At 38.1% G+C, this 26,817-nt stretch overlaps 1 protein-coding gene across 1 annotated transcript in view; it reads left to right on the forward strand.

Annotated features, from left to right (window-relative positions):
* Positions 1 to 3,170: 3,170 nt before the first annotated feature.
* fam199x (family with sequence similarity 199, X-linked) overlaps positions 3,171 to 26,817 on the forward strand; it is a 36,318-nt gene continuing 12,671 nt past the window's right edge. The window contains exons 1-2 of the mRNA XM_084430938.1: positions 3,171 to 3,325; positions 6,550 to 6,723. Of these exons, the coding sequence (XP_084287064.1) occupies positions 6,557 to 6,723 (167 nt within the window). The 5' untranslated portion in view covers positions 3,171 to 3,325; positions 6,550 to 6,556. The remainder of the gene's footprint in view (positions 3,326 to 6,549; positions 6,724 to 26,817) is intronic.

Raw genomic sequence — 26,817 nt, forward strand, 5'->3', positions numbered from 1 at the left:
GATATAGTTTCTAAATATATCTTAACATCAATTTTAAAATGTTCAAAATTTGGTATCTTTCCATTCCATTTGACCTTATGAATATAGTAACGGGAAATTATAACAATTAAATCAAATATAAACAAAAGATTTTTATCACCCTCAAATGAAAAACATCTTAACATAACATCAATTTCTTCAAAGTTAACAAGAATCCTAACTTTACTTTGCAAGTAATTACTAAGTTCCTTCCAAAACATTTGGGTCTTGGGACACTCCCAAAATAAATGCTTAATAGTCTCAATAGTCTTAATTAGCAAGGGGGGTACCTCTAACACTTGAGCATTATAAACCAACCTGGATAAACCTTCAGCTTTAACCAATAACACACGACCAGTTAAAGAGATATCTCTCATTAGCCAAGAGTTCAGTTTTTTTTTCAAATGATTGAATGATAGGAGTAAAGTTTAACTCATTCCTGACTTCCTTATTTTTTGATATCTTAATACCTAAATATTTGACAACTTCTTTCACAGGAATATTGCATATTGTGGTAAAGTCACATGAACCTAGAGCCATAAGCTCACACTTATTAATATTTAGGGAAAGACCAGATATAGATGAAAATAACTGCAAACATTTTATTGCTTTTCCAACTTCAGTATAATCTCTTAAAAAAAGAGTAGTGTCATCAGCTAATTGTGTGCATTTAATTTCTGTATCCTCTATTTTAATACCACGAAAATTGTCCTTCTTAATATGAATGGCCATAATTTGTGTAACCAACAAAAAAAGTAATGGACTAATAGGGCAGCCCTGTCGAATACCCCTTTTAATTTCGAATCTATGAGAAGTTCCATATGCCAATTTTACAGAGCTATTAATCTTATTATATAGGGTTCTAATTACTTTTTGAAATTTGTCCCCAAAACCGAAAAATTTAAGAGTTTTAAAAATAAAGTCATGTTCAATTGTATCGAAGGCCTTGTAAAAATCGACAAACAGAATAAAACTATTATCATTAATAATTTCATTATAATCTATAAGATCTAATACAAGTCTAATATTATTACAAATATGTCTACCTTTTATAAATCCTGACTGCCCTTCATCAATAATAAATTCTAATCCTAACTTTAACCTTTCAGCAAATATGGAAGCAATAATTTTACTATCATTATTAATTAATGTAATAGGTCGCCAATTATCTAGTGACAATAGGTCTTTATCAGGCTTTGGAATTAAGGATATTAGACCTTGTGTCATGGAGGGTGGCAAAGCTTCCTGATCAATAGATTCTTTAAAGACCGTAACAGAAATTCAACTAGATCATCTTGAAATGTTTAAAAAAATTCAGCAGTTAAGCCATCATTACCGGGGGACTTGTTAAATTTAAGTTTTTTTTATAGCTGTTCTTATCTCTAAAATGGATACCTCCTTATCACAAAGAGCTTTAAAATCTTCATCAATACAAGCTATATTTTGTTTAAGGGGTTTTAAAAAATCATCTATTTTGTCTACAGAACATGTATTGCTGGAATATAATTTACCATAAAAATCGGATACATACTTTGAAATAATAATAGGGTCCTGTGTTTCATGGCCATTAATATTAAGCTTTCTAAAAGATGTATATTCTCCATTCCTTTTCTCCAAATTATAAAAGTATCTGGAATTAGTTTCTCCTTCCTCCAACCAACGTCTTCGTGATCTAACAAATGAACCTTTTGCCTTGATTATATATCATTTATCTAACTCAGCCTGCAAATTAATTAACAAATTAGAATTCCCATCACTGTCATTATTAGTAATATTACAAATAGCTTTAATAATTTCCTCTTCCTTTAGTTTATTAGACTTCGCAACTTCTTTGCCTTTATCAATTGCACTAATTCTAATCTGAAACTTCATGAGCTCCCAATTTTTACAGTATAAATTTGTTCGCTTAGCTTTATTCCAATATGTTTGTATTATTTTCTTAATTTCATGTTGAAAACTATCAATTTCTAATAATCTATTATTAAACTTCCAATAAGTCTTAGAGCTTTTATATGATGTTTCGTTATTCATTTTAATGAGAAGATAAATCATTTTGTGATCAGACAATATTGATGGTTCAATTGATACTCTGTTTGTATTTTGTTCTAATGAACTAGAAATTAACCAAAAATCGATTCTTGACTGTTTAGATTTATCCCTATTACTCCACGTGTACTCTTTCAAATGTGGGTATTTATATCTCCATATATCAATTACCCCTACATTCTCACAAAATATTGATAGCTCTGAATCACTTGTAGGTGATTTAATTGGAATAGGAATTCTATCCATCTTAACATTTGGGACAGTATTGAAGTCCCCACCTAGAATAATTTCAATATCATGAAATCTTTTCCTTATTTTGCTTATCTCATTTTCAATTTCAGAGAACAAATCAGCAATATATATTTTTTATATTTGAGGCATATACAGTACCTAACAAAAACATTTTACCATCAATGGATACCGTTAGGATTATCCATCTCCCTCCATTGTGGACTTTGCTATTAACAATTTTACCTTTAAATGAACCTTTTAAAATTGCAACTCCTGCTGAGTGATTACTTCCAAAAGAATGCCAAATTTCGCTGCCCCACTGAGATTTCCAAAAATTCACATCTGAAGAACAAGCATGAGTCTCTTGTAAGAAATAAAAATCTACATTAAATCTCTTGCAATACAAAAAAACAGCCTTTCGTTTTGTTAAATCTCGAATACCCCTCACATTAAAGGAACAAAAAGATAACGACATGAACTTTTAATGAACACAACTACAGAAGAAAGAAAGAAAAACTCTTAAGAGCTAAGGTATATGTAACTCAAAGGGTGCAAATTCCTTATCCGTTTATAATTTTACCTGGGAAATTACTTTGTATTTTACTTTTTTTTTTTTTTTTTTTTCACTCCCCCTCGACCATTCTCATTCACTTCACAAATCCTCAATTGAATTATTAGGTCAGAGACCATCAGAACCAAACCTTTATTTGGGGAAAATTTCAACGCCATCATCAAAGGCTCTATTCCCCCCACAAAATAAGCTTTGCGACCTTTCTCTCTGGCAGCTGCAAGCTTCATACTACTCGATTTTAGGCTTGACGACTCACCCATGTGTAAGAAAAACGGCTCGTTGATAAGTACAGTAGGGGGCGACAATGCTCCTAAAGAGTGGATAGCCATTCATCAAGAAGAAGACATTAACATCAGAGGAAAACAATGACGTCAATTGAGTGACGTTTCCAGCGGATGAGGATTGAGATCTGATGTTCGTGCTGGTCATATTGAACGCTTAAAACAGATAATACAGCAGGTATATGTAAAATATAAATATTAAATTATTAAATTAATGTTTATTTTATTCCGAGTGCAGTTATCATGCAGGTTAGAGAAGAGTGAATGTTTTCGGTCATGAGTTTACGGAGGTGGAAGGATAACCGCTAATATTATGAGATCCTAGTTACTAAAATAATGAAGAAATCAATTAAATGTTGTTACTTATTCCCACTAAATGAACGACATAAGTTATTTATTCTTCGACTGTGATTTAATATAGGCCTAACTGATGATTATAGCTGCTGTGTAGCATGGTAGCTGGCCTGCTAGCAGAGCTCGGAGTATTTACAATATCACAATATCATTTAATTTAGACAGGAGAGCATTTAATACACTGTTATATTCACTATATTTTACAGCCTTAAATATCATGACCCTTTATCATCATATAAATGTTTTAATGGCATGGACTTTGTATTCTAAAATTTTCACTCTTAGCAGTATATGCTACCTTATACTTTTCTCTTGAATATTATTCAAAATAATTAATTTTCATTATTTATCATGTTTTTTTTTCTTTTTTCTAACTGAATTCATTAGTATAGTATCATTTTATTGCTGAATGTGAGCTGTTAATTGCTTTGTCAAATAATTTAATATAATGATTTTGTGTAAGCAAAGCTTGTGCTCCTTACATTTCTGATTACCTCTAGTGCAGGGATGGTTATATGATTTCATTCTCAGTGGGGCTTTAGCCCTCAGTCAGAATCTGTAGCAAGAGACCATTACCTAAGTGGTGCATCTTTAAATCAACCCCACTATATTATTATACAAAGTCAAAAGTAGCCTACCGGTAATTAAATTGGTACTAAATTCAAGATTTTTTAAATTATACAATACCAGTCTTTTTGCGGTACATGTAGGACACTGTTTTACTAACTGAACATTGTCATCATATCAGTATTATTAACAAGTAAGCTATCACTATTAACTAGCTAAAAAACAAAAATATTGACGCAGGGCACTGTTTAATCGCTTTTTTTTTTTTTGATTAGCTATTTATTTGCCCTGTCAAATCATTCACTGGCCTTGCTTAAATAAATAAAGTTATTGCTTTTGTTGTTTTCTACCTATGTAGTAACCTTACAATACCAACATTTTAGATGGCAGTGAAATTACACAATTCTCGATTCCAATTTACAATCACAGCAAAAACTAATACTAGCCTAACTAAAATAAAGTTCAAACATTAAAGACAAGTAAACATTGAATTATAAAATAAGGAATAAACTAATTTCAAGCAATAGCACAAATAAATACAAGAGAAAAGCGGAAGCTTAAAATAGCAGCGTAATTAATGGCTGTGTCCATAGCACAGGATTGTTGTGATTTATTAATGTAAAATTCAGCACAGATACTTTCTTCTAAAGACACCAAATACAGTTTACAATCATTAACTGAGTATTGTGAAACAAAGAAAAAAGGTGTCTTATATTCAGAGAATTTCCGACGCATATTTTGTGATTTAAAGGGGTCCTATATTGCTTTTTCAACTTTAGTTAGTCTGTAATGTTGCTGTTTGAGCATAAAAACGTGCTAAGCGGTGCAACACACTGGGCCAGCTAACAATCACAGCATATTTTGTATTTCGGCTTCATTAGGCTTCATCGAAAATGAATAAAAACAACCAGGTTCAACCAGACTGGGGAGAGAGGAGCTGTAATAATGTAAAATGTGTGCATTTTTTTTTTTTTTATGAACAATTAAGCATGATTAGGCTACATATTCTAGTACTCAAAAAATAAATAAATAAAATTTCAATACTTTGTAAAATGGCAAATAGGACCCCTTTAAATAATGTTATATATAATTAAATATAATAAAGATAATAAAGTGTTGTAGTAAAATTAGGGTGTTGTCATGTCACCGGAAATAGTCGTCAACTGTTCTAATGTGTAGTTAGGGTTAAGTTTGTATGTGTCTGACAGTTCAATAAGCTTTAGCCTAAAGCTTAAAGTCCGCGTGAACCGGAAGTTGCAAACGACTTTTCTCCAGTGTTGTGACGTATTTCCCAGTGAAAAGGAATATTGAACAGAGGGGCAGGGTTTTACTCTAGCGCTCCTCCTCTCCATCTCTGCTCATAACAGACTAACGGCGCTGATCCACTTGTCCGACACGACTGTCGCGTGGTGTCGCGACGCCTCCCCACATTGGTACGTTGATGGGCGTTAACCGCTATGGGCGTGGTTTTGACCGAGCGGGAAATGTAGCGTATTAGAACAGAGGACCTGCGAGAGACTTCCCTCCGTCTCCATATGCTCTACTTCTATTGGATAGACGCGTCGCGTTTAACGGACTTCATTTGCATAAAGATGGGCATCGGCCAGCTTTTTGACGCGCAGCATTTTTTCAAATGAAGCGCCGCCTTCCCGGAATGCTTTGCGGGTGCGACAAAGTCGCTTGACGTCACCCATAGGAATATAGTGGAGCGCGGCGCGACAGAAGTGTCGCACGGACAAGTGGATCAGCGCCGTAACGGTACGTTCACACGGGGCGTCAGCGTCAACGCTTCCCATTGACTTTGAATGGGTGACGTCAAGCGTGGCCGAAAAGAATTGTGGATCCGTCGGCGGCGCTTCACTGGCGTTGCTCGCGGCAGAAGTTGAGAATTTTTCAACTTCTGCCGCGAGCAACGCCAGTGAAGCGCCGCAGACGGAAGCGTCAGCCAATCAGGATCGCTCTATGCAAATACAGTAGCCAGGCGGCAGCCAATCACGGCAATGAAGCTTGTTGTTGAGTTCCTGTCTAATTTCATTGGCTGACGCTGCTCTGACCATGGCGTCAGTGCCAAACTTCAGCCACGCCTTCAGTCAATCGTTGACGCTGACGCCCCGTGTGAACGTACCGTAACGGTTTGAGAGTGGTTAAGCGTTTCCCAACCCAAGCCGTCAAACCTACATCATCAGAGAGGGAACGCCATTCCAGACCGGAAGTAACTTTTCAGACTTTGATTAAAGATTACGACGGCAAACAAATTTTTTCTGTGTATTAACTTGCACGGATTAATTTTTCACCACAAGACTAGTAATATGCGCTAACAAAGTAAGTAGGGGCAATTTTGATTTCAGTTGGACTTTAACTGACAAAATGGCAGATAGCAACAAGGCTTCTCAGCGCAGCAATTTGATTGAATATTTAGGCTGTTGTCATTTATTTGTTGTAAGGTCAATTCTGATGCCAGTATCTGTTCTTGTGATATAGCTTGCAGATGTCTGAGCATGTCTATGAGAAATTCCTTGCTCCAGAAGAGCCATTTCCACTGCTTTCACAGGGAGGAAACTTCAGTGAAAATGCCACGCTGGATATTAGCGACTTTGGGTGTCAATTGTCATCATGTCACCGAACAGACCCTTTACACCGCTTTCACAGCAGCAGGTAAGTGACTGGTGATTCAATTCCATTGTGCATTCGATAGGTAGGAGTTTATTTGTAATGTTCAAGGGAATGCTAATATTAATATTAATATAAAGAGATAGTTCACCCAAAAGTGAAAATTCTGTCATTAACTTTTGTTAATCTTCGGAAAACAAATAAAGATTTTTTTTGATGAAATCTGAGAGCTTTCTGTACTCTCCATTGACAGCTACGCAACTACCATTTTGAAGCTTCAAAAAGTTCATAAACAGATCGTAAAACTAATTCATATGAATTGAGTGGTTTGGTCCAAATTTTCTGAAGAGATTTGATCGCTTTATATGATGAACAGGTTTCATTTAATTCACATTTAAACATTGATTAGCAGACATAAACAGAAGCTCAATTGAACCTGCTTGACGCATAAGATATCCATATTTAAAACTTTATGAACTGTAACTGACTTCCAGTAATGGACGTATATAAGTCTAGTTCTGGCAGAAGAGTAACCTCTGATCTACGTATGACGTATGAGTAGCATAAGCTTAGGTGAGAGTAGATGCCTCCCGCGGTTCAAACAAATAGGGCTGGGCAACAAACTCAAGCTCCTCCTTTGGGCTGGGCGATAAAACGATAATGATAATTATTGCAATATAATTTTCCTTGATAAAAGTATAAAAAGAGTTCGATAAATGTTCAACATAATGTTTATGCACCACAAGTGGAACGAAACAGCACTACTCTTTTGAACCGCATGCCACGCAAACCGCTTGGCTCAAAGTTCAAACTAAAGCCAGTGTGAGCTTACATGTGTTTACTTGCTGATCTGTCTCGGTCACGTGACCACTAAACAGTGCTGTGAGGTCCAGTGAGAAGCGCTTGAATTCAGCGACAAACTTGAGAAACACAATGATACAGTCAGAAGGCTTTTCAATCTACAAATTTCCATAATTTACCATGAATTTACTGTAGTAACACTGACTGCACCATGGTAGTGTGGCAGAAATGTGGGCTTTTCAAATTTAATTTTATTATATTCTTAATGTAAACATGTATTAAAGGATCAATATAATTACAGTATTTTTTGTGATTAAGCTATAGTGTTTGTATTTAGGCTACTGTTTTTCATACAAATGCCATAGAAACCATATAGTTACATTTTACCATGGTATTGAGGTGCTATATGCGTGATTTATCTGTGGTGGTCATGATCTAAATGTATGCTACTATTGAAGACCAATGGTTAATTTTAAAGGGTTAGTTCACCCAAAAATGAAAATTCTGTCAGTAATTACTCACCCTCATGTTGTTCCAACCCCGTAAGACCTTCGTTCATCTTCGGAACACAAATTAAGATATTTTTGATTAAATCTGAGAGCTGGATCACTCCTCCATAGGCTTCTACAGCATTATAACTTGCTGGCCCAGAAAATGTATTAAAGACATCGTTAATATAGTCCAAGTGACTACAGTGGCTCAATCTTAAGTTTATAAAGCGACGAGAATACTTTTTGTGCGCAAAAACCCCCCAAAATAACGACTTTATTCCACTATTCATTTCCTTCTCTCTGGGCCTCGAGTTTTTTCACGTAGCGTAATAGCGCAGCGCTTCTGTGTTGCACGTCACACGCATCACACACATGACCAGCGCCGGCCAATAGTGAGCCTACGTGTGACGTACAACACAGATGCGCTGCGCAGTTATACTACGTGAAAAGACTCGAGGCCCAGAGAGAAGGAAATGAATAGTGGAATAAAGTCGTTATTTTTGTTTTTTTGGCGCGCAAAAAGTATTCTCGTTGCTTTATAAACTTAAGATTGAGCCACTGTAGTCACTTGGACTATATTAACGATGTCTTTAATACATTTTCTGGGCCAGCAAGTTATAATGCTTTAGAAGCCTATGGAGGAGTGATCCAGCTCTCAGATTTAATCAAAAATATCTTAATTTGTGTTCCGAAGATGAACGAAGGTCTTACGGGGTTGGAACAACATGAGGGTGAGTAATTACTGACAGAATTTTCATTTTTGGGTGAACTAACCCTTTAATAAACCTCAAACAGCCAGAAGGTTGTTTAAATTTTTACAAATGTTACTTTTTTTAGGGGTGTAAATCGGACAGTTCAGCACGATACGATATTGATTCTCTCAGTCAGCGATACGATATTTGGCGATACCTCAAAAAAAATTCTGTGATATGATTCAATTCGATTCAAGGCTATATCGATTGATTTATCGATATTTAGATATTATGTGCCAAGTTTACACAACCAGTTATGTTTATTAACTCACTAATGCAACCAAAATATATTTTTTTAGCAAAAGCAGAAAACTCCTAGCCTGGCTAACGTCAGACCACTTTCTCTTTGAGACGTGGTCTGGATACTACATGTTCATTTTCTCGTATTTGAGGCGTGGTTTACGAATGCCCAGAGCCGTTTATTGGGCGCTACAAAATGTCTATCAAATGCGCCTGTACGTAGCTTATAGCCAATCGTTTCAATTTATACCAGATGACGTAAGTAGAACGACAGATATTCAACGAAGAAGACGACGATGGGTCAGAGATTTATGTGTTCACCAGAGAGTCCTGCACGGGTCCGATTTTGTAAATCCGCACCCGACCCGTTTTCCAACAGCAGCACTAATAAAAATCTGCACCGACCCGCTTAAAATAGAACCGACACCCGACCCGCACCCGAAATAAAATCAGTTTAGACTATCACATTATAGACACTTACAAAAATGTTTATTGCCAGGTCATACAGAAGTTATTACACGACAATTAACACAAGGACAACTTCAGCCGAAGCTGTCAAAAGGCCGATACATGAAGAACATGGCTAACGTTACCACACAAATCGAACAGACGCGGCTACACCACTATATGCCACGCAATTTCGTCTAGCCTACATCTGACAATTTTGGGTTCAAACACGCCCTGCACACCACACATACTAACAGTGTTAAATATGAAAAATACCGTTCGATAGAACGGCTTTGTTACCAGTTATCTGCGTGCTTCCTCAGGGATGAAGTTCCACATTTGCGGCTATCCAACACGAAAATGTTTGCAGCAAAGCTTTTTACAATATTTTCTTCAGATAACTCCAAATTTCTCCCACACACTGGACTTGATTTTTGATGACGTATTGTCGACAACTTTACAATCATTCTCCACTAGCTATTCTTTTCTTCAACTCCTCAGCATCCATCTCGACGACTGCAAGCAGATCGCGCACGCGGTTATGATGAATTTTTAAAGTAGCCTAGGTAACGTTATAGATCCTGGGAGGGGTGGCGCGTCGGCACAAATAAACTGATGTGGATTTTAAATTATTTTATCAACTTAAAATACAGGCATATTTTTGTAGATGTGTTTGCTTGCTAAACTAAATATGCATATATTTTTACGTCTGTCATGTTGGATCCATAGATAAACAAACTGCTTCGGTGTGTCGCATATACTTCGTCATCGTCTTGCTGCTCCCTCCCCGTTCTGTGATTGGTTCCCTATTTCAGGGGAAAAATTAGCCCATGGTAGCCAGACTACCTTGCAGCGTGAATAAAATCGCGCTGCTCAAGGCAGTATGGGGAAACCCAGGCTAGAAAACTCCAACAATCTTTTTTTTTTTTGGCAAAAGCAGATAACTCTTCATTTCATGTTTCAGAGTTAAACAAAACCAAGTAATTGCTATGATACATAATAAAACACTCGGTTAATCTTTGTAACATTAATCTCCTCAGCTGACATAGACGCCTGACAAACTTTGTTGTTGTGATAACGCGCAATACAGCAATCTTTTCCCTCACCACTAACATGCAGTTTCCGTAAAAAATGTTCAGCTTTTATTTTCCTTTTACGCCCCTAAGAAGATTTCATGGGTTCATCAAGTTCGTTGAAATGATCCATCCTCGATCACTTTTAGTCAGCTTTGACGAAACTCCTCTCAGCTAGCGTGTCTTTTCAAAGTGACTAGCAGTCTTGTCATCTGACCTGAATACTACGCACTGATTCACTAAAACGGACTTATCGGGTGGTGTTCACAAACAACAAGGGTGCTTGTCGGTTTCTGCTGTAAAACATGAACTCGCGATGCCTTGATAGTGGACAATACCGGCTTTTGTGACAAAACGTGTTTAGGGTTCAGTCAATCTTGTCAGTCATTTTTTCAGCAGAGAAATGTGAGGATGTGGAGTGTCAAAATATAGATACCATATCAATATTTTATGTGTGGCATCGATGCATCGTATTGTTAGACGTTTGATCGATGCATCGATCCATATCGATGTATCGTTACACCCCTAACTGTTTTTGTTAATGAAATGATTTACATCTGCAGAACTCAAATGTGCATTTTTAAGAGAGAGAACATGCAATATTATTTATATTGTATTTGCAGCCTGAACTGCAAACTGTGATCTTTTGTATAGGCATATTCCCTATGTTGTAGTAACGCTAGTTACGTATGTTACTGGTTCTATGAATTTTGGATGACCACCAGAGGTGGTGCTAAGCACTTGTGGATAATCACTGTGCCAGCTAGATACGAGAAGAAGATAACAACAAAGTCACGTCATGACGCAGACCGAGATGCAAGGATATAAACCACTGCAGCTCGGTGCCCAGCCCCGGAATAGTCTCTGTTTGGATAAAGGTGCACTTTTGTTTACCTCATCGTAACAAACAAATAACTGACACCTGTCTGAAAGAAGTGTTAGACTTAACATAGCACTTTAAAGCTCATACTGGACACCGAAGATGAGGCCTCCCCCTATATGTATCTTAGTGAGTGAGAGGCGGTTAGTGTTCATTACTGCTGGTTTACAGTCCATTAACTGTGAACCGTACCCAATGACCAAAACCAGAGCTGAAGGCGAGTTGGATCTGGGTGCCAAACACAGCCGTGCATCTGAGACAGGAGGTCCCGTCTGATGGGAAGCTGCCATGGTTCTCCCTGTAACAGACTCAGAAGGAGAAGAAACTTAGCTGGCCATCGGGGTGCAACTAAAAGCACCCTGTGCTTGTATAGGAATATTATGTGTAATGTTTCCCACAGAAGTGGTAGTGAAAGTAATGCATACAACAGGCAACTCATCCACTCATGGGCAGCAGATCCCTAGACAGAGCATTCGTCACTTGATTGTCCGATCCCGGGAGATGAACTGCCCTTGACAAAGCCAGCTGGCCCTGAGACCATTTAAGGATCTTGCGAGTTAGCTCTAATGAAGCAAGAAACCTGTTGCCACCCTGATGGTTCAAATGAAAGATCATTGACATGTTATCGGACCAGACAAGCACTTGACGACCCATCATATTTGGTAAGAAGCGTTGAAGAGCTAAGTACACTGCCTTCATTTCCATGTCACCAATTCCCCTCAGGTTCCATGTTGCCCACCCATCCTGTTAGTGAAGCATCGGTCGTGATCACTTCTTGATGGGAGGGCACCACCCCTAGTGGCACTCCAGCTTTCAGAAATGTTACCTGTTTCCAGGGTTTCAGTGCATGGACAGAAACGATATGCAGGAGAAACGACAACCATGCAATGACGATGTCTGAAGAGGCCTGAGGTGAATCAAGCCCAAGGGGATCAGAGATGTGGCGGTAGCTAACATCCCCATTAGTTGCAGAAGGACACCATAAGGAATTTTTGTCCACAAGCAGAAATGAGTCAGTAATTGACAAATATTGTCTGTCCCTGTCCGAGCATAAGACAGTGTGGCAGACAGTTCTGGGACCAAACGACTCTGTGTCGTTCACAGTAAGGCCCAGCCTCTGAATATGCTCCAGCACAATCTTGGTGTTTTCTAGAGCATGTCGTCTTGTTGGGGCACAAAGCAGCCAATTGTCTAAGTAGGGCAGAATCCTCATGCCTTTAGACCAAAGAGGAGACAGGGCTGCACTCATGCATCTTGTAAAAACACGAAGAGCCAGAGATGGACTGAATGGTAGTACTCTGAACTGATAGGCTTGATCCATCGACAGTAAAAGAAATGGACACATTGAATTGGATTCAACGGAGACAAAGTGAAGCCAATTAGAAACTCTTACTTCCTGGGGGTCCAGCGTACTGCGCAGACTCAAACTGAGCTCGACGACGTAGATGCGACGTGAGCAAACCGTCTGTCTTCTAGTAGCTGTGCCAAGATCAATCTGAATCATTACCTTCCGAAACTCGCAGAGACGGAGAGCGTGAGTAGGAGCTGTCAATGATCTTGGAGCAGGAGAAACTTTTTGTAGGTGTTCTGATTAATTATTTTGTCATTTTGCCTCGACGTCCTCCCGATTGCCCGCGAGCTTCTCCTCCTGTCCATACGGTAATTTCCTACTGTGCGACAGAGAGTCGCGTGGCTGTGACGCAATCGTTAGCCTACTTTTACAAAAACTGCTTCTACAGGGCCATAACTTAAGCTACAAGGTAATGAAGCCTTTTATACATTTTCGTGTTTCTTTAGAAATAAATAATGGACAAATGGAGTCTTTAAAGGCACAATATGTATTTTTTTTGCTTTAAAAATATAAAAAATCACTATATCTATGTTATATATTTTTTAAAGTTGTGTATTTACATTATCCCGACAGTTCCAATTAACTTCTAAATCCAGAGAAATTAATATTTTAATTCGAAGACACGGACCGTGTCTTTATTTCCGTTTTGTCGCCGTCAATGCCGTCATATCCGTGTTGTCTCTGGTTTCCGCTCGTGCTTGCCATGGCAACCAGAGCTATGACCCAGAGCCCTCTGATAGTAACCAAACTGACGCGGACAACTGTGTAGTTCGCAATGTCTATCTGCACGCTGTTGTTGTTTCGTTCAAACATTATGGACCATGGCAAGCAGACTTTGGATAAAAAAGGACAACTAAACCGAGAATCAATATCAGCGCGGTGTTTTCGAGATGCCGAGAGCTCCCATAGACAGTATATAAACGAGAGCTCCACGTCCGAGACTTCGACAACTCCTACATGTACTTTATTAAACAGGTGAGCACATTTACATAAAACTAATCAATATTATATAGTTCAACAATGATAAAATGTTAGAATATGATCTGTATGTTATTCTAATGTTGATCTAGCTTACTGGTAGTCTCATACAGACAAACTAACGTTAACACATACATTTCAACACATTCAAATGCAGTTTAGAGTGATAGTGTAATGTTAGACCAAGTGAAACAGTGCTGCATTACCTCACAAGTTTAATTTGTCTAGTAAACTGACCTGTGAGTTGTAATTCTGCACGTGTAGTTAGGTAGAATGAAATGTCCATATTCCTTTTATATCCGTGGGACTCGCATCGCGTTTGGAGCTGATAGCTGTCTCTTATCAATCCCGAACTGCTTCATATCACAGTCATGATAAAAGCATCGATGTATTCAGTCATCCATAAACATTATTAGATCGGCCGGCTTGACGTTGACGACAACATCCATAATTCTTAGCATGTGTTGCGTCATCAAACTACGCCTTTGTTATTGTAAATAGGTTAGCGACCCCTAGTGGCGAAAAATTCCATATTGTGCCTTTAAACGTCTCAGATGTAAAGTTATTCGCTGTCAAAGTGACGCCAAAATGAATGGGAGTCAATGGGATGCTAACAGCAGGTGGGGTTCCGCTAGCCAATGGCGGCGCCCGGGGGTACCTTCAAAATAATACAAATCCCTGCCCCCCTGGCTTGATCCTGTTAGCAGAATCTTTGGAACTTCCTGTGGTGGGGAGCAATGGGAACAATAGTTGTCGTGTAGCTTCTGACAACTTCATTCTCTTTTTCAATACCTCAGGAACATTGGGGCCAAAAAGATTGCAAGAGTGCTGGCTGTTTTTGACCTCTTTCTAGACACATTGGGACCTGTAAGTGCACTGGAGAATTCTGTCACAAAGTCCTTACATGGTGGCATTTCAAACACTTGACTATCAGCAGCTTGTCTGAAGAGCACATTGGTTTGAACAGGCTGGACAGGCGATTTGTCAAGGCCAAAACGAGCCACCGCCATCTGCAGAACAGATAATATATCATCTGGAGAAGATGGGTCTGCTGATGAATGCACTGCTCGAACCACCTGCAGCAGATAGGCTGGAGAAAACATCATGTGGGAGGGTGGGTTGCATGGAAAATGTAGAAAATGTAGTCATGAGCCCCTTTCACACAGAGATTCCGGAAAATACACGGATAAAGTGACCCGGGATTTGACCCGGGTTCATTTGATTTTGGTTCATTCACACTGCCAGTGATTTTCCGGAATCAGAGAGCGCGTTCACATACAACCTGTGTATGTCCCGGAAAGACACGTGACATCGATGTGACTTGTAATGTCTCAGCAGCGTCTTCAGTTTGCTTATGAGCTGCGATTTCTCTCTCGAGAAACCACGCTTGTGCATTTATTTCTCTGATTCGATCATAAAATTGCGCATTTCGTACCGTTTCACAGCTGGCGAACGATCCCGGCTTCAGCGTCATCACTACGACACGGCATTATTACGGCTTTTGTTCACACAGCGCGCGTCCCGGGACTGAACACGGCAATGTTACTAGGTCCCCAACCCGGCATCGATCCCGGCATTAAACCCGGGTCGTGTTTGCGTTCACACAGAAGGCGTTCCGGCAATTTGCCGGCAATTTCCCGGGTTCAATGCGCTGTGTGAAAGGGGCTATGGAGAGAGCATATAAATCTATAGCATGTGGGGGTTGGAAATCACTCTCGTCCACGTGTGTGTGTGTATTTGCGGCTGACGTTGGGGTTGTATAGACTGAAGAAGATGTTTCATCTCTGCCATTTCTGAAGAGAGAGTTGCAAATTGCGTCTTCAATAGTAAATGTTCTGAAGTTTCTGTCTGTGGTTTTTTCTTACTTGGCGGAGTGCCAGCAGCTGCCGACGGGCAATGCATTTGAGAGCACTGTTTTGTGAGTCTAACTCAGCAAGGCGAAGCTGGCTCTCTGACAACGGTAGTATACTACAATGCAAACACGGATCAGTCAGAGCCTCCTTCAGGTGTTGAATCCCTAAACATGATGGGCATCAATCATGTCCGTCGTTGGGAAGAAGCATATTCGGACACAATTTGTAACTTGAAATGGAGATTAGAGAGCTATGATCCTTGACTGTCAACAACAGGTCCTCGGTTCGCACCATAGGCACACAAAACTGTGATAACATCCACTCAGAAAGATCAGGCGTCGATTAAAATCTTCAGATAGAACTGAAAGATTTATAACATGAAACACACTCACACGGGAAAATCAAATCTGCCTTCGGATAGAACTCCCTGGCATACAATAACTTGCATGACAGCAAATATATAAAATATCTTATGGCTCGTTTCCACTGAGCGGTACGGTACGGTACGGTACGGTACGGAACGGTACGCATTTATTTGCGTTTCCACTATCAAAAGTTGTGAATGGTACCAAAATGCCGTACCGTACCACTTTTTAGGTACCGTTCCATTGGGGTACCTAGCACAGTGGTACGGTACTAAAAGGTGGAGCTAGACTCACTGCAGGACGTTGATTGGTTGACAGAGAATCGTCACTTGCGCGTTCTACAAGGGGAATGACAACATAAGAAGCGCAATTTTTTAATATACAGTTTAATATAATACTACTGTTACTGTGTCACGAAATGTAATTTTAAGAGTTTTTCAGGCGAGAATGTAGTTGTTTAAAGCTCAAATCTGTGGTTTATTTATAAAGGTAAGATACATTTTTTTTTTTTTTGGTTGTGAGATCCATGCGATCAGCGGGCGCTCGGCGCTCATGTTTCCCGGCTGGATGAGCCTTTCCTCGGCTAGTTCTTCTGACGTTCTCCACTGACTCCGACAATAGTGGTTAAACATGAGATATAATTCGTCTTGTGTAGACCTAACGGGCGATCTTTGGTCTCGTGAATATATAATTCGTTCCCAGTCAATCGTTTTGGCTGAGGGCTAAGTTTAGTTTCATATTATAGGCTATTTGTATTTAACTTTACTGTTGTAATGTTAGACTAGAGCGCTGCATTTGGATATTTGACTGAATTGTTTGCTTTATTTCTTATTGTATAGCTTCTTGTACCTTTTACTTAAACTTTTATATTGGCTATTATTGATCAAACTGAAATTTTACAAAAAGATTACAAGATTTTTATTACAAGATTATCACTGATGTTTATTGCAACATTTGTACAAATGCATATATTGCCTGGAATATGTGTAATTGTTTTTTTTTATTTAAACGAAAAGAGGTAACGTTAGGGTTGTGTTTTAAATTTCGTTTTGTTATAAATAGAATAACGTATAACGTGCAGTGAATAATCAATATGCGTTGCGCATGAACCACATTTGTGTCCCTATAATGTTTAATTTATTTAAATGAAAACGAAAAGGGGCAGAGTGGTGTTTTATAACATATTTCGTTTTTTTGTTGCTTAAAATGTACATACAGAGTAACAGAGATAACCGGAGTAGCAGAGCGAGCGGAGTGACACTTTTAAGAACGCGCTGTACCATTTGCATGTAGTTTGCACATGGCAAGTACAAACTTTGCGTAGGCTACTTGATATTGAGAAATGCCTAATGTCGGCGCTTGTCTTCTTGTGACAAACATGTCGAGGAGCAATAACAAGATCTGCTGTATGTCATCCATTGTAGTTTACTATGTTCCTCTTCGCGCGAAAATGACGTCGATCGAAACACCACGCCTATCAAGTAAGGGTACTGTTGGCAGTGGAAACTAGGGATGGGACGGTATGAAAATTTCATATCACGATTATAGTGACCAAAAATTATCGTGATTAATCAATATTATCGCGGTTTTGTTAAAACGAGATGAAAGTGTTCAAAAAGAACTGATGCTCACACTAAAAACAGTTTAATATTTGAAAATCAACAAACAATAAATAAAACAAGCAGCTATATGCACTTTTTTAAGCAAGATTATATTCTGTGGCATTTCCTTCCTTATAATGACCGTCGTCAATAGCAACGCATTATAACACAACGCACATCCATGTATCGCAACCTGATCGCAACGGACGCGCTCTCTCGTTTCATTCAAATACAACTTGCCGTCTTGCGTCTCCGTTTTTGGACGATTGTTTTACTTCACGTTTATTTCAAGTGAGTGAGAGAAAATATTTCAGCTCAAAACAACATTTTGTGCCCAATTAAGTTATTTCCCAGACGTAGTTTTGGTATTTAGGTCAAAGTTAACTTGCCTTGCGGTCGCTATGAACAGTGGGTGATGGTCACACAAGACGACTCGGCAGATTTGAAGTGTTTATTGTAGTGACCATCCTCGATTAAGTTTCACTCAGGACTTTTGTAAAAGCCAAAATATGACCACACCTCAGATTTGGTCCTCTTAAAAGGCTGAAAAATCTCCCGAGCACGGTCACTGCCTTTCGCCATTCCTTCCCGAAGAAAAAAAAAAAACATTGCACGCTGCGCCTGCGTCAGACTGTTGCTGGCTGTACAGGATTTACAGTGAATTATTAAAATCGCGATAATCAAATACGGTTTTAATGATAATTAAATTTTAAACGATAATACTAACCGTCAGTACATTTTATCGTGGTTTATAGTGAAACCGGTAATCGTCCCATCCCTAGTGGAAACGCTAGCCAGATCATGGTTAAAAGACCCGAACCGTACCGTACTGTACCGTACCGTACCGTACTGCTCAGTGGAAACGAGCCATTAGACTTCATCATATATTGCATGACAGCAAATATATAAAATATCTTAGACTTCATATATATATATATATATATATATATACAGTGCTATGCATAAGTTTAGACACCCATGCTAAAGCTGACTAAAAAGAGGAATAAAAAATCATCTTTTGGAAATTGAACTTAATGCCTTAATTAAAAAAATTAGGAAAAATCCAACCTTTAAAGGGATAGTTCGCCTAAAAATGAAAATTCTGTCATCATTTACTCACCCTCGAGTTGTTTCAAACCTGTATGAATTTCTTTTTTCTGCTGAACACAAAAGAAAATATTTTGAAAAATGTCGGTAATCAGACAGTTGATGGACCCCACTGACTTCCATAGTATTTTTTTTTCCTACTATGGAAGTCAATGGGGTCCATCAACTGTTTGGTTACCGACATTTTTCAAAATATCTTCTTTTGTGTTCAGCAGAAAAAAGAAATTCATACAGGTTTGAAACAACTTGAGGGTGAGTAAATGATGACAGAATTTTCATTTTCGGGCGAACTATCCCTTTAAGGACAGCAATTTTCTTTGTGAATGAATAATGTATCGTAAATAAATAAATGTTCTTCCTTAAAATACAGGGTGCATAAGTTTGGACACCCCTATGTTAAATTCCCATAGAGGCAGGCAGATTTTGATGTGGGGCTATTTTAATTCCAAAGGCCAAGGGAACTTTATCAGGATGCATAGTATCCTGGATCCATGAAGTAACTGGCCTTTAAAAATAAACATCTGCCTGCCTCTATGGGAATTTAACATAGGGGTGTCCAAACTTATGCACCCTGTATTTTAAGGAAGAACATTTATTTATTTACGATACATCATTCATTCACAAAGAAAATTGGTGTCCTTAAAGGTTGGATTTTTCCTAATTTTTTTAATTAAGGCATTAGGTTCAATTTCCAAAAGATGATTTTTTTATTCCTCTTTTTAGTCAGCTTTAGCATGGGTGTCTAAACTTATGCATAGCACTGTATATATATATGTGTGTATATGTGTATATATATACAATCGTTTGGAAACAGGGTGTTTTAACTACACAAACACTTCAATTAGAATGAAGCACCCATAGATTACAGCTCTATTTCAAAGGTGCAAATTTCTTCAAAATGAATCAGATTCAGTTACCGCCCGGAGTGTAAAGTCTAATGTGATTGGTTGTAGCGAGAACGTGCTACGATTGGTCAGCTCAATGTGGCCGTTATCTGATTGGCTTGAGTAAACGGTGGGTGGAGTCTACTTATTTGTGGATTTATCTGCACGTGGACGCTAGAAGTGTTTCAAAATCTACAGTTGCATGAGGGGATTTATAAATGCACAAGAAGCAATTCACAAATGTGTGCAGCAATTTACAAATGCACAGAGAGCGGTTCACAAATAAATGCCAGGCAGCGTTGTGTTGGTGACATAAAACATATTCGTAAATATCTTTTTTTATTTGCAAATCTCACTTTTATTTATTTATGAGTTTTATAATTTTTTTGTGAAACTCTTTACATTTATTTGTGGATCTTAATCTATTTATTTGGAATAATGCAACAATTCTAACCCCATAATGCCCTCCAAACTTAAATTGTCAATGTTTCATTACATCACTGTTGGAAAACACTCTTATCAGAATACATTTTTTTACCTTTATAAAGGGCATTTTTGTATGCTCCATCTTTCATTTCAAATTCTTCAATTTGATCAATACATTCAATTACAATAATAAGACAATTGGCTGTTACCAATCAAATTAAATAATTTACATTGAAAAATGACAACTGTATTAAATAAGATTATGAGAGTGTTTTAAATATTTTTTGAATATACAAATAAGGAATGTTGAAAAGAATGATACTTTGAAACTAAACAGCCTGAAGGTGGCCGCAGGCGACCGTCTTAATGAGTGAGTCATTGAGTCATTCATTCAAACGGCTGATTTATTCAGTATGTTTAACGTTAATGCAAAAACTGCTTTATGTGCAGTATATATGTTTGCATACAATTTGTTATTTGAGTGTTGATTATTATATATATAAAAAAAAATGGCAACTGAATTTAGGCTCATAGTTTTGGCTCTGTTGTTAACCTTTAATATTATAGTAATGTGCAAGTAATGGCTCTCTATATAGTTTACAGCATTAGAAACTTTTAATTATAACTTAATTAATTTAAAGACAGAGACATAATTTGTTCAGTAAACATCTGTTCAATAAAAAAAAAAGCAATTTTATGTTTAGTTTTCTCCCCCCTGCTGTACCGAACCGTGAAGTCAAAACCGGGGTACGCACCGAACCGTACCGAACCGTGAAGAATCAAAGTCACGAATCAAAGTCACTTAAACGTTTGATCTTGCTACATGCTTTTGAACTGTTAGTACTATAGTAAGAAAGTTGTTCTTGGCTGGGAGAATACATTTAAGAATTGTTTGTACAGTCGGTTTGGTGGACGAACAGATGAGTCGATTTGTAAATTAATTCTGCTTATATTTCTCTTTTAAGCTGATCTAAATATTTTTTATTAATTATAACCTATTATGATTAATCAAATATATATTTCCCTTTTGAGCTAATTTGCTACAGGATCTGCATTGGCCATTCGTAATGATGACAAAAAATCGGTAGTGAGTATCGGCTGTAAAAATCCTGATCAGAGCATCCTTACAGTTGTTATTAGTCCAGTGGTCCTGTATCTCTCTTCTCTCCTTCTTATCTCATTAATGCGCCAGTGGGTGGGGCCCAAAGATGAGATAATGTAGAAGTAGGCGTTGATTCTGCAGAGGCGGTCTTTCATTGCACAATTACGTCATAATGTGACAAAATCCTAAACGAGTTGTTTTCGGAGATTAGTTTCAATAAAAGTTGTTTTTGCACTACCGAGGAAGTTTTGAGTTCTGAAACTTACAAGATGTTTTAATTGTACAATGACATCTTCAGGGATTAAAATACTCCGTCGCTATGACGGATTTCCGTTAATTGCAGCGAGTCTACGACGGATTTCTGTCAATTGCAGGGTTCCCGCCTGTCCTTATGTCTTAAATTCACTTTTCATAATTTTAAGGCCGTAAATATGCTTACATTTCTCATATAGTGTAATAAATGTCTTAATTTCTGTTTAAATAGGTCTTAAATTAAGGAAAGATGAGGTGTATTCACCCTGCTGAGGGGGATATGATCAAAGCCTGGAGTGGAGCGAAAGCACGTTCCTACTGCACTCTTAAGCGTTCTGTAATCACTCTGCTCCGAGTCCACTCCAGGTTTTCCATTCCCGCTCACGCAGGATATCATGCCTGTGAAGTAGCCTATAAGCTGAGTTTCGGTCCATTTATGAGACGCGCTCCAGTTCACATGCAATGCAATTTCACACCGGCGCCTCCATGTCCTGTTTAGATTGTCTGCTATATCTGCCTCTCATTTATTAAATCTGGGCAATTGGTTGATGAAACATTGATTAAAATTAAGATACAATTTATACAAAACGAAAATAAAGAAATAAAGAAAGGTTTTATACAAAACAAAACTTAATGAAGTGGTCAAAATCATGTCTGACCCACTCCATATGTCTCCTGATATATTGCACATCTAATGATCCTATCATACTCATGCCTAGGGCCGTACCCACCATTGAGGTCCCCGAGGTCAGGACCTCAGTAATTTTTTGAAGTGAAGGTTGTGAAATAATTGCCTGATGTTAACTCTACTTTGGTGCTGCAATGATATTGCATATCGCCACGAGAACCGAATTCATCTGAGCTGCTTTAGCGCATGTTTTTCACATGTTTGCGCTCTCATGTTCATTATTATAAATTATTATAAATTCAAATCAAAGTAGGCTTTAGGGCTTTATGTTCACAGAAGGTGCGAGCCGAGCGCGAATTCAAGCGCAACACTTCACGACACGCTTTCAGTTAACGGTCATATAGTGCGAGTCTGTCCTTCGAGATGTAAGTAGCTAAACCAAACAACTGTAAAAGTATTAAACGAGTAACAGAAACAATCAGTTTGCCAAGACTGTATCAACCAAAGCTCAGCTTTGGGAAGATAAGATATACGTATAAAGTTTAGGAGACTGTGAGAAGAAAAAAGAGAGAATGTGATGGAGATGAGAGAGGAAGAGCAGGTATTGCATACTGTGCTCATGTGATTAACATTATTACAATGTATTCTTATTTAACACATATAAATGTTCTTTGTTATTTACAGTGGAAAATATAGGCTAAGCTCAATTTAACAACACAAGCACCTATTAATTATAATGCCATAATAGTAGTATTGTATAAATATTAATATTTGTATATGGTCCTTATTTCACCAGTATCAGCATTGGGAGTGTTTGCGCAACTTGCGTCATTAAGCCAGTAGGTGGCGACAAGTGACTGTCTTCATGAGTGAACAATTGAACCGTTAATTGAACAGATTAGTCCAAAACCAAGTTGCTGAAACCAATCTTTGATGCTCATATAAATTGCTCATTTGCCTCTGGACACAGAAGTATTGCATTGGCAGATTTGTTTGAAATGAAACATATATGCAAAATAATCCTTGAATCATTTCTAATTTAAGGCCATTCCCGTTTCGAGTATGTGATTGTGTTTTGTCAACAATAAGCATAAACATTCTGCATTTCCATTTTGTTGTGTGGATCATTCATTGCAGCATTTAAACTGATTCTCATGTTTAAGAATCTGTTATCTCCTTGACAAATAATTTATGCCACTGCTACTGTTATCCTTTATTTTTTTATTTTTTTTTAAACACCTTAAAATGCACATGTGTAAATGAGGAAAATAAAAAATTTCTCAGGGGGGCATGCCCACGAACCCCTATAGCAGGATCACTATTGCAAGGACCTCTGTATTTAGAAAATCCTGCGTATAGCCCTGCTCATGCTGTTCACTTTTCATATAATCAACATAGATGCAATTAAAAAATAACATTATTTTATTTATTTATAATGGCTAGGTTAAAAACAGATATTATATTATGTATAGTTTGTGATATTAGCTCACTTTTCGGCAAAATTGGCTTATTATTTGAGAAATAAAAACTTGTGTTAAAGTTATGCAAATGGTTTGTTATTTGTATGACTACATCACAAAGAGTCAAGACTTGTAAAACATTAGATTGAAAACATTGAAATTTCATAAAGTGTGTAAATAATAGAAACGCAGTTCAAATGGCATCTCACATGGTAACCCGGGACGGAACGGCAATAGCCGTCCCCGCGCAACAGGGCCACACCGGGCGGCACGTCACCATGGTTACAGATGGCCAAAAAATGCATTTTTCCTTCCTTTCCAAGTACAGGGATGCAAACAGCGCGCTTTTCGGCGCCTCCCGCTTTTTTCACGTCAGTTTGGGTGATAAATTCATCTGAAGCCTATTTCATAGCTTAATGTGAGGGACAGAAGTCTATTTACATCATTAAAGTTTACGAAAACTCGTGTTTTCCCTCCTCTGCGGCTGTCAATCATTCTCCATTCAGTATTCAAACAGCGCGCGTGCCTCTTCCGGTTACAGCAGCATACATGCACGGTAAAGTTTACGAAAACTCGTTTTCCCTCCTCTGCGGCTGTCAATCATTCTCCATTCAGTATTCAAACAGCGCGCGTGCCTCTTCCGGTTACAGCAGCATACATGCACGGTAAAACTGTCTCCAATATGATATTCACATTATAATGCTTGATCTGTAGAGAAAAGGCTGTGAATTTGCATAAAATGACTTTATTTTGTTGGAGTTTGTTGCTGTTTTTAAACGACTCGCTACCGTGTGCCTGTTAGATCACACATCACAAGGACTAAATCGGCATCAAACACACAATAACTGGAATTTAAAACTGTGAAGAAACAAATGGTCAATAAACTGTTGGACAGATAGACACTAGGATTTGTGCGCTCGACATTTCTTCGCTTTGTGCCATGAACTTTTAAATGTGCACTTGTGCAGCGCACTGTGACTCCATGTTGCTTTGAGCACATCATTCTGCACCCGCGATGCGCATACGCGCTTTGTGCGCTCTGTTTTGAAGCGTTTCATATTTTCATAGTTTTGCGCACTGAAATATTATTAAAAGCCTATATTTTTGTATTCCTAGCCTGCACAATACATTTAAAATAAGCATAATTTAATTGTATGTTATTTCTGTGTAGTGTAGTGTAGGCTATATAAATATACACACTTCTGAATTCTTGACAATCATATATAAATAAAAAATTGTGAAATGTATGATTGCCTGATTGAATTTTATAAGAGTACTAATAGTACAGAACTGTCCACAACTGTCACCAATCTTGGTGTAAGATTTGATCCACAACCCAGCTTCGAAGCCCATATCAAAAACCTCTGCAAGACTTCTTTCTACCATCTCAGAAATATTGCAAAACTCCGTCCCACACTCACCTTATCAGATGCTGAAAAACTGGTCCACGCCTTTCTCTCCTCCAGACTGGATTACTGTAACGCACTTCTCATCGGGATCCCTAACAAAAGCTTGCAGAGACTGCAGTATGTTCAGAACAGTGCTACAAGGATCCTGATGAGAGTTCGAAAATACGACCACATCACACCCATTCTCCATTCACTTCACTGGCTTCCTGTTTCCGCCAGGATTGAATATAAGGTCTCCCTTCTAACCCACCAGTGCATCTATGGAAATGCCCCCCCGTATCTGAAAGAACTACTCACACCTTCAACTACAACTCAATCCCTCCGTTCAACAAACTCAAACCGCCTCCTTCTCCCCAGGACTAAGCTCAGCACTATGGGTGATCGGGGTTTCTGTTCTGCCGGTCCTCGGATTTGGAATGCCCTCCCCGACCATCTGAGGGCACATCCAACTATTGAGACTTTTAAAAAAGGACTAAAAACATTTATTTTTAGGAGAACCTATGACTTTTAACTATTAAATCTATTTGTATTTTATCATCCTTAAAGGATCTTAACTGTAGCACTTTGAGATTTGTTCCAAATGTAAAGTGCAATACAAATAAAATCTATTATTATTATTATTATTAGTAGTAATTTGTTTTTATTAACATGTTTAGATTTGAAATTTCAGTATATTTTACTGCTTTTTTGTCCTTAGCCAATCACTTGCCTGATAAATGGACACAAACAGCTATGTCTAACCACACTTGAGACAGAGCCATAAATCCTCCCAACAGAGGAATTTCCCGCTTGGAAATTCCCCCTTTCTTATTAGTCGAGCCAACCCTGAGAGGTGGGTCTTTTCTCAGACTTTAAATGGCCTCTACACAAACCCTTCCCTCTCCTGGGCCTTCTCAGTACGTTTGCATAGCTGTCCTGTGTGGCCGCACCAGGCCCCAGGGCAGCAGGCCTTGACTCACAACCAGCCATGTGCTCATTCAGGAGAGAGAGAGGACTCTCAACCACAACATAATCAAGGACAACATCAGGAGTTTGGCACAACTTCTTCATTCAATGCAGAAGTCCATCGCAACTCCAACCATCAACTCTTCCGACTTCCTCCCTTCTCCTGGTTGCTCTGCGTGGCCTCTCCGGGCCAGGGCTGGCAAGCCACCATCTGCGCTCCAGCCATGTGCTCATGGAGAGAGAGAGAACTTTCAACCAGAACAGAGTCAAACAAACCATTCAAGTTCATCAACATTTCTTCATTCAACGCCGAAGAAATCGATTAAGACTCATGGAACCATCAAAATCTTTCTTCAGGAACTTCACGAAATGTTTTCACTGCAAAGGCCATGCAAGTATACATTTAAAGAGGTGCTCTGAAAATGATAAGCTGATGGTTCTTTTCATAGTTAAATGGATCTTTTCTATAGTTCCATTTCCTGTGTCCTGTTTTATTCTGTCACTTACCATTTTACCCAAGTATGTGTATGTAAGTATGTTGTGTTTTTAGAGATAGTTATGTTTGTGATTTAGTAAATAAAACGTGTGCACAATACGTATTTGGTTCTGATTCTCTGCTTGCGACAAAGTTTATTTTACGTTTTAGATTTTGACCACAGGCTCTTAGTAGTACTGTACAGTAAGAAAGACATTTCCCTCCACCGGAACATTTCTTAAATTAATAAACAATTATAACTGAGTGTTCACGGGACAAACAGGTTGATTGATTGTAATATTAATTGTACTACATTAAATGAATTCTATTAACTGATCCAAATATTCATAATTAATTATTACAAGTTATGATTGATTATTAATATTAATTTTGAGCTAATTTGCTACATAAAACATGAAAATATAGAGTTATGTGTTCATTTTTGTTAATTAGATTTAGTTGATTAGTTTGGCCTCAACTGCATTTAGATGGTTTTCTGTAATCAATCTAACAACAGTTTATCTTTTTTCCGCAATTGAGTGAGCACTTCCAAGTAGATAAACCGCTCGCTCATAAGCTTTGTTTCACCTCAAATGAAATATTAAAATAAATATGCATT

Source organism: Rutilus rutilus, assembly GCF_951802725.1.
Source record: "Rutilus rutilus genome assembly, chromosome: 14".
Classification (NCBI taxonomy): Eukaryota; Metazoa; Chordata; class Actinopteri; order Cypriniformes; family Leuciscidae; genus Rutilus; species Rutilus rutilus.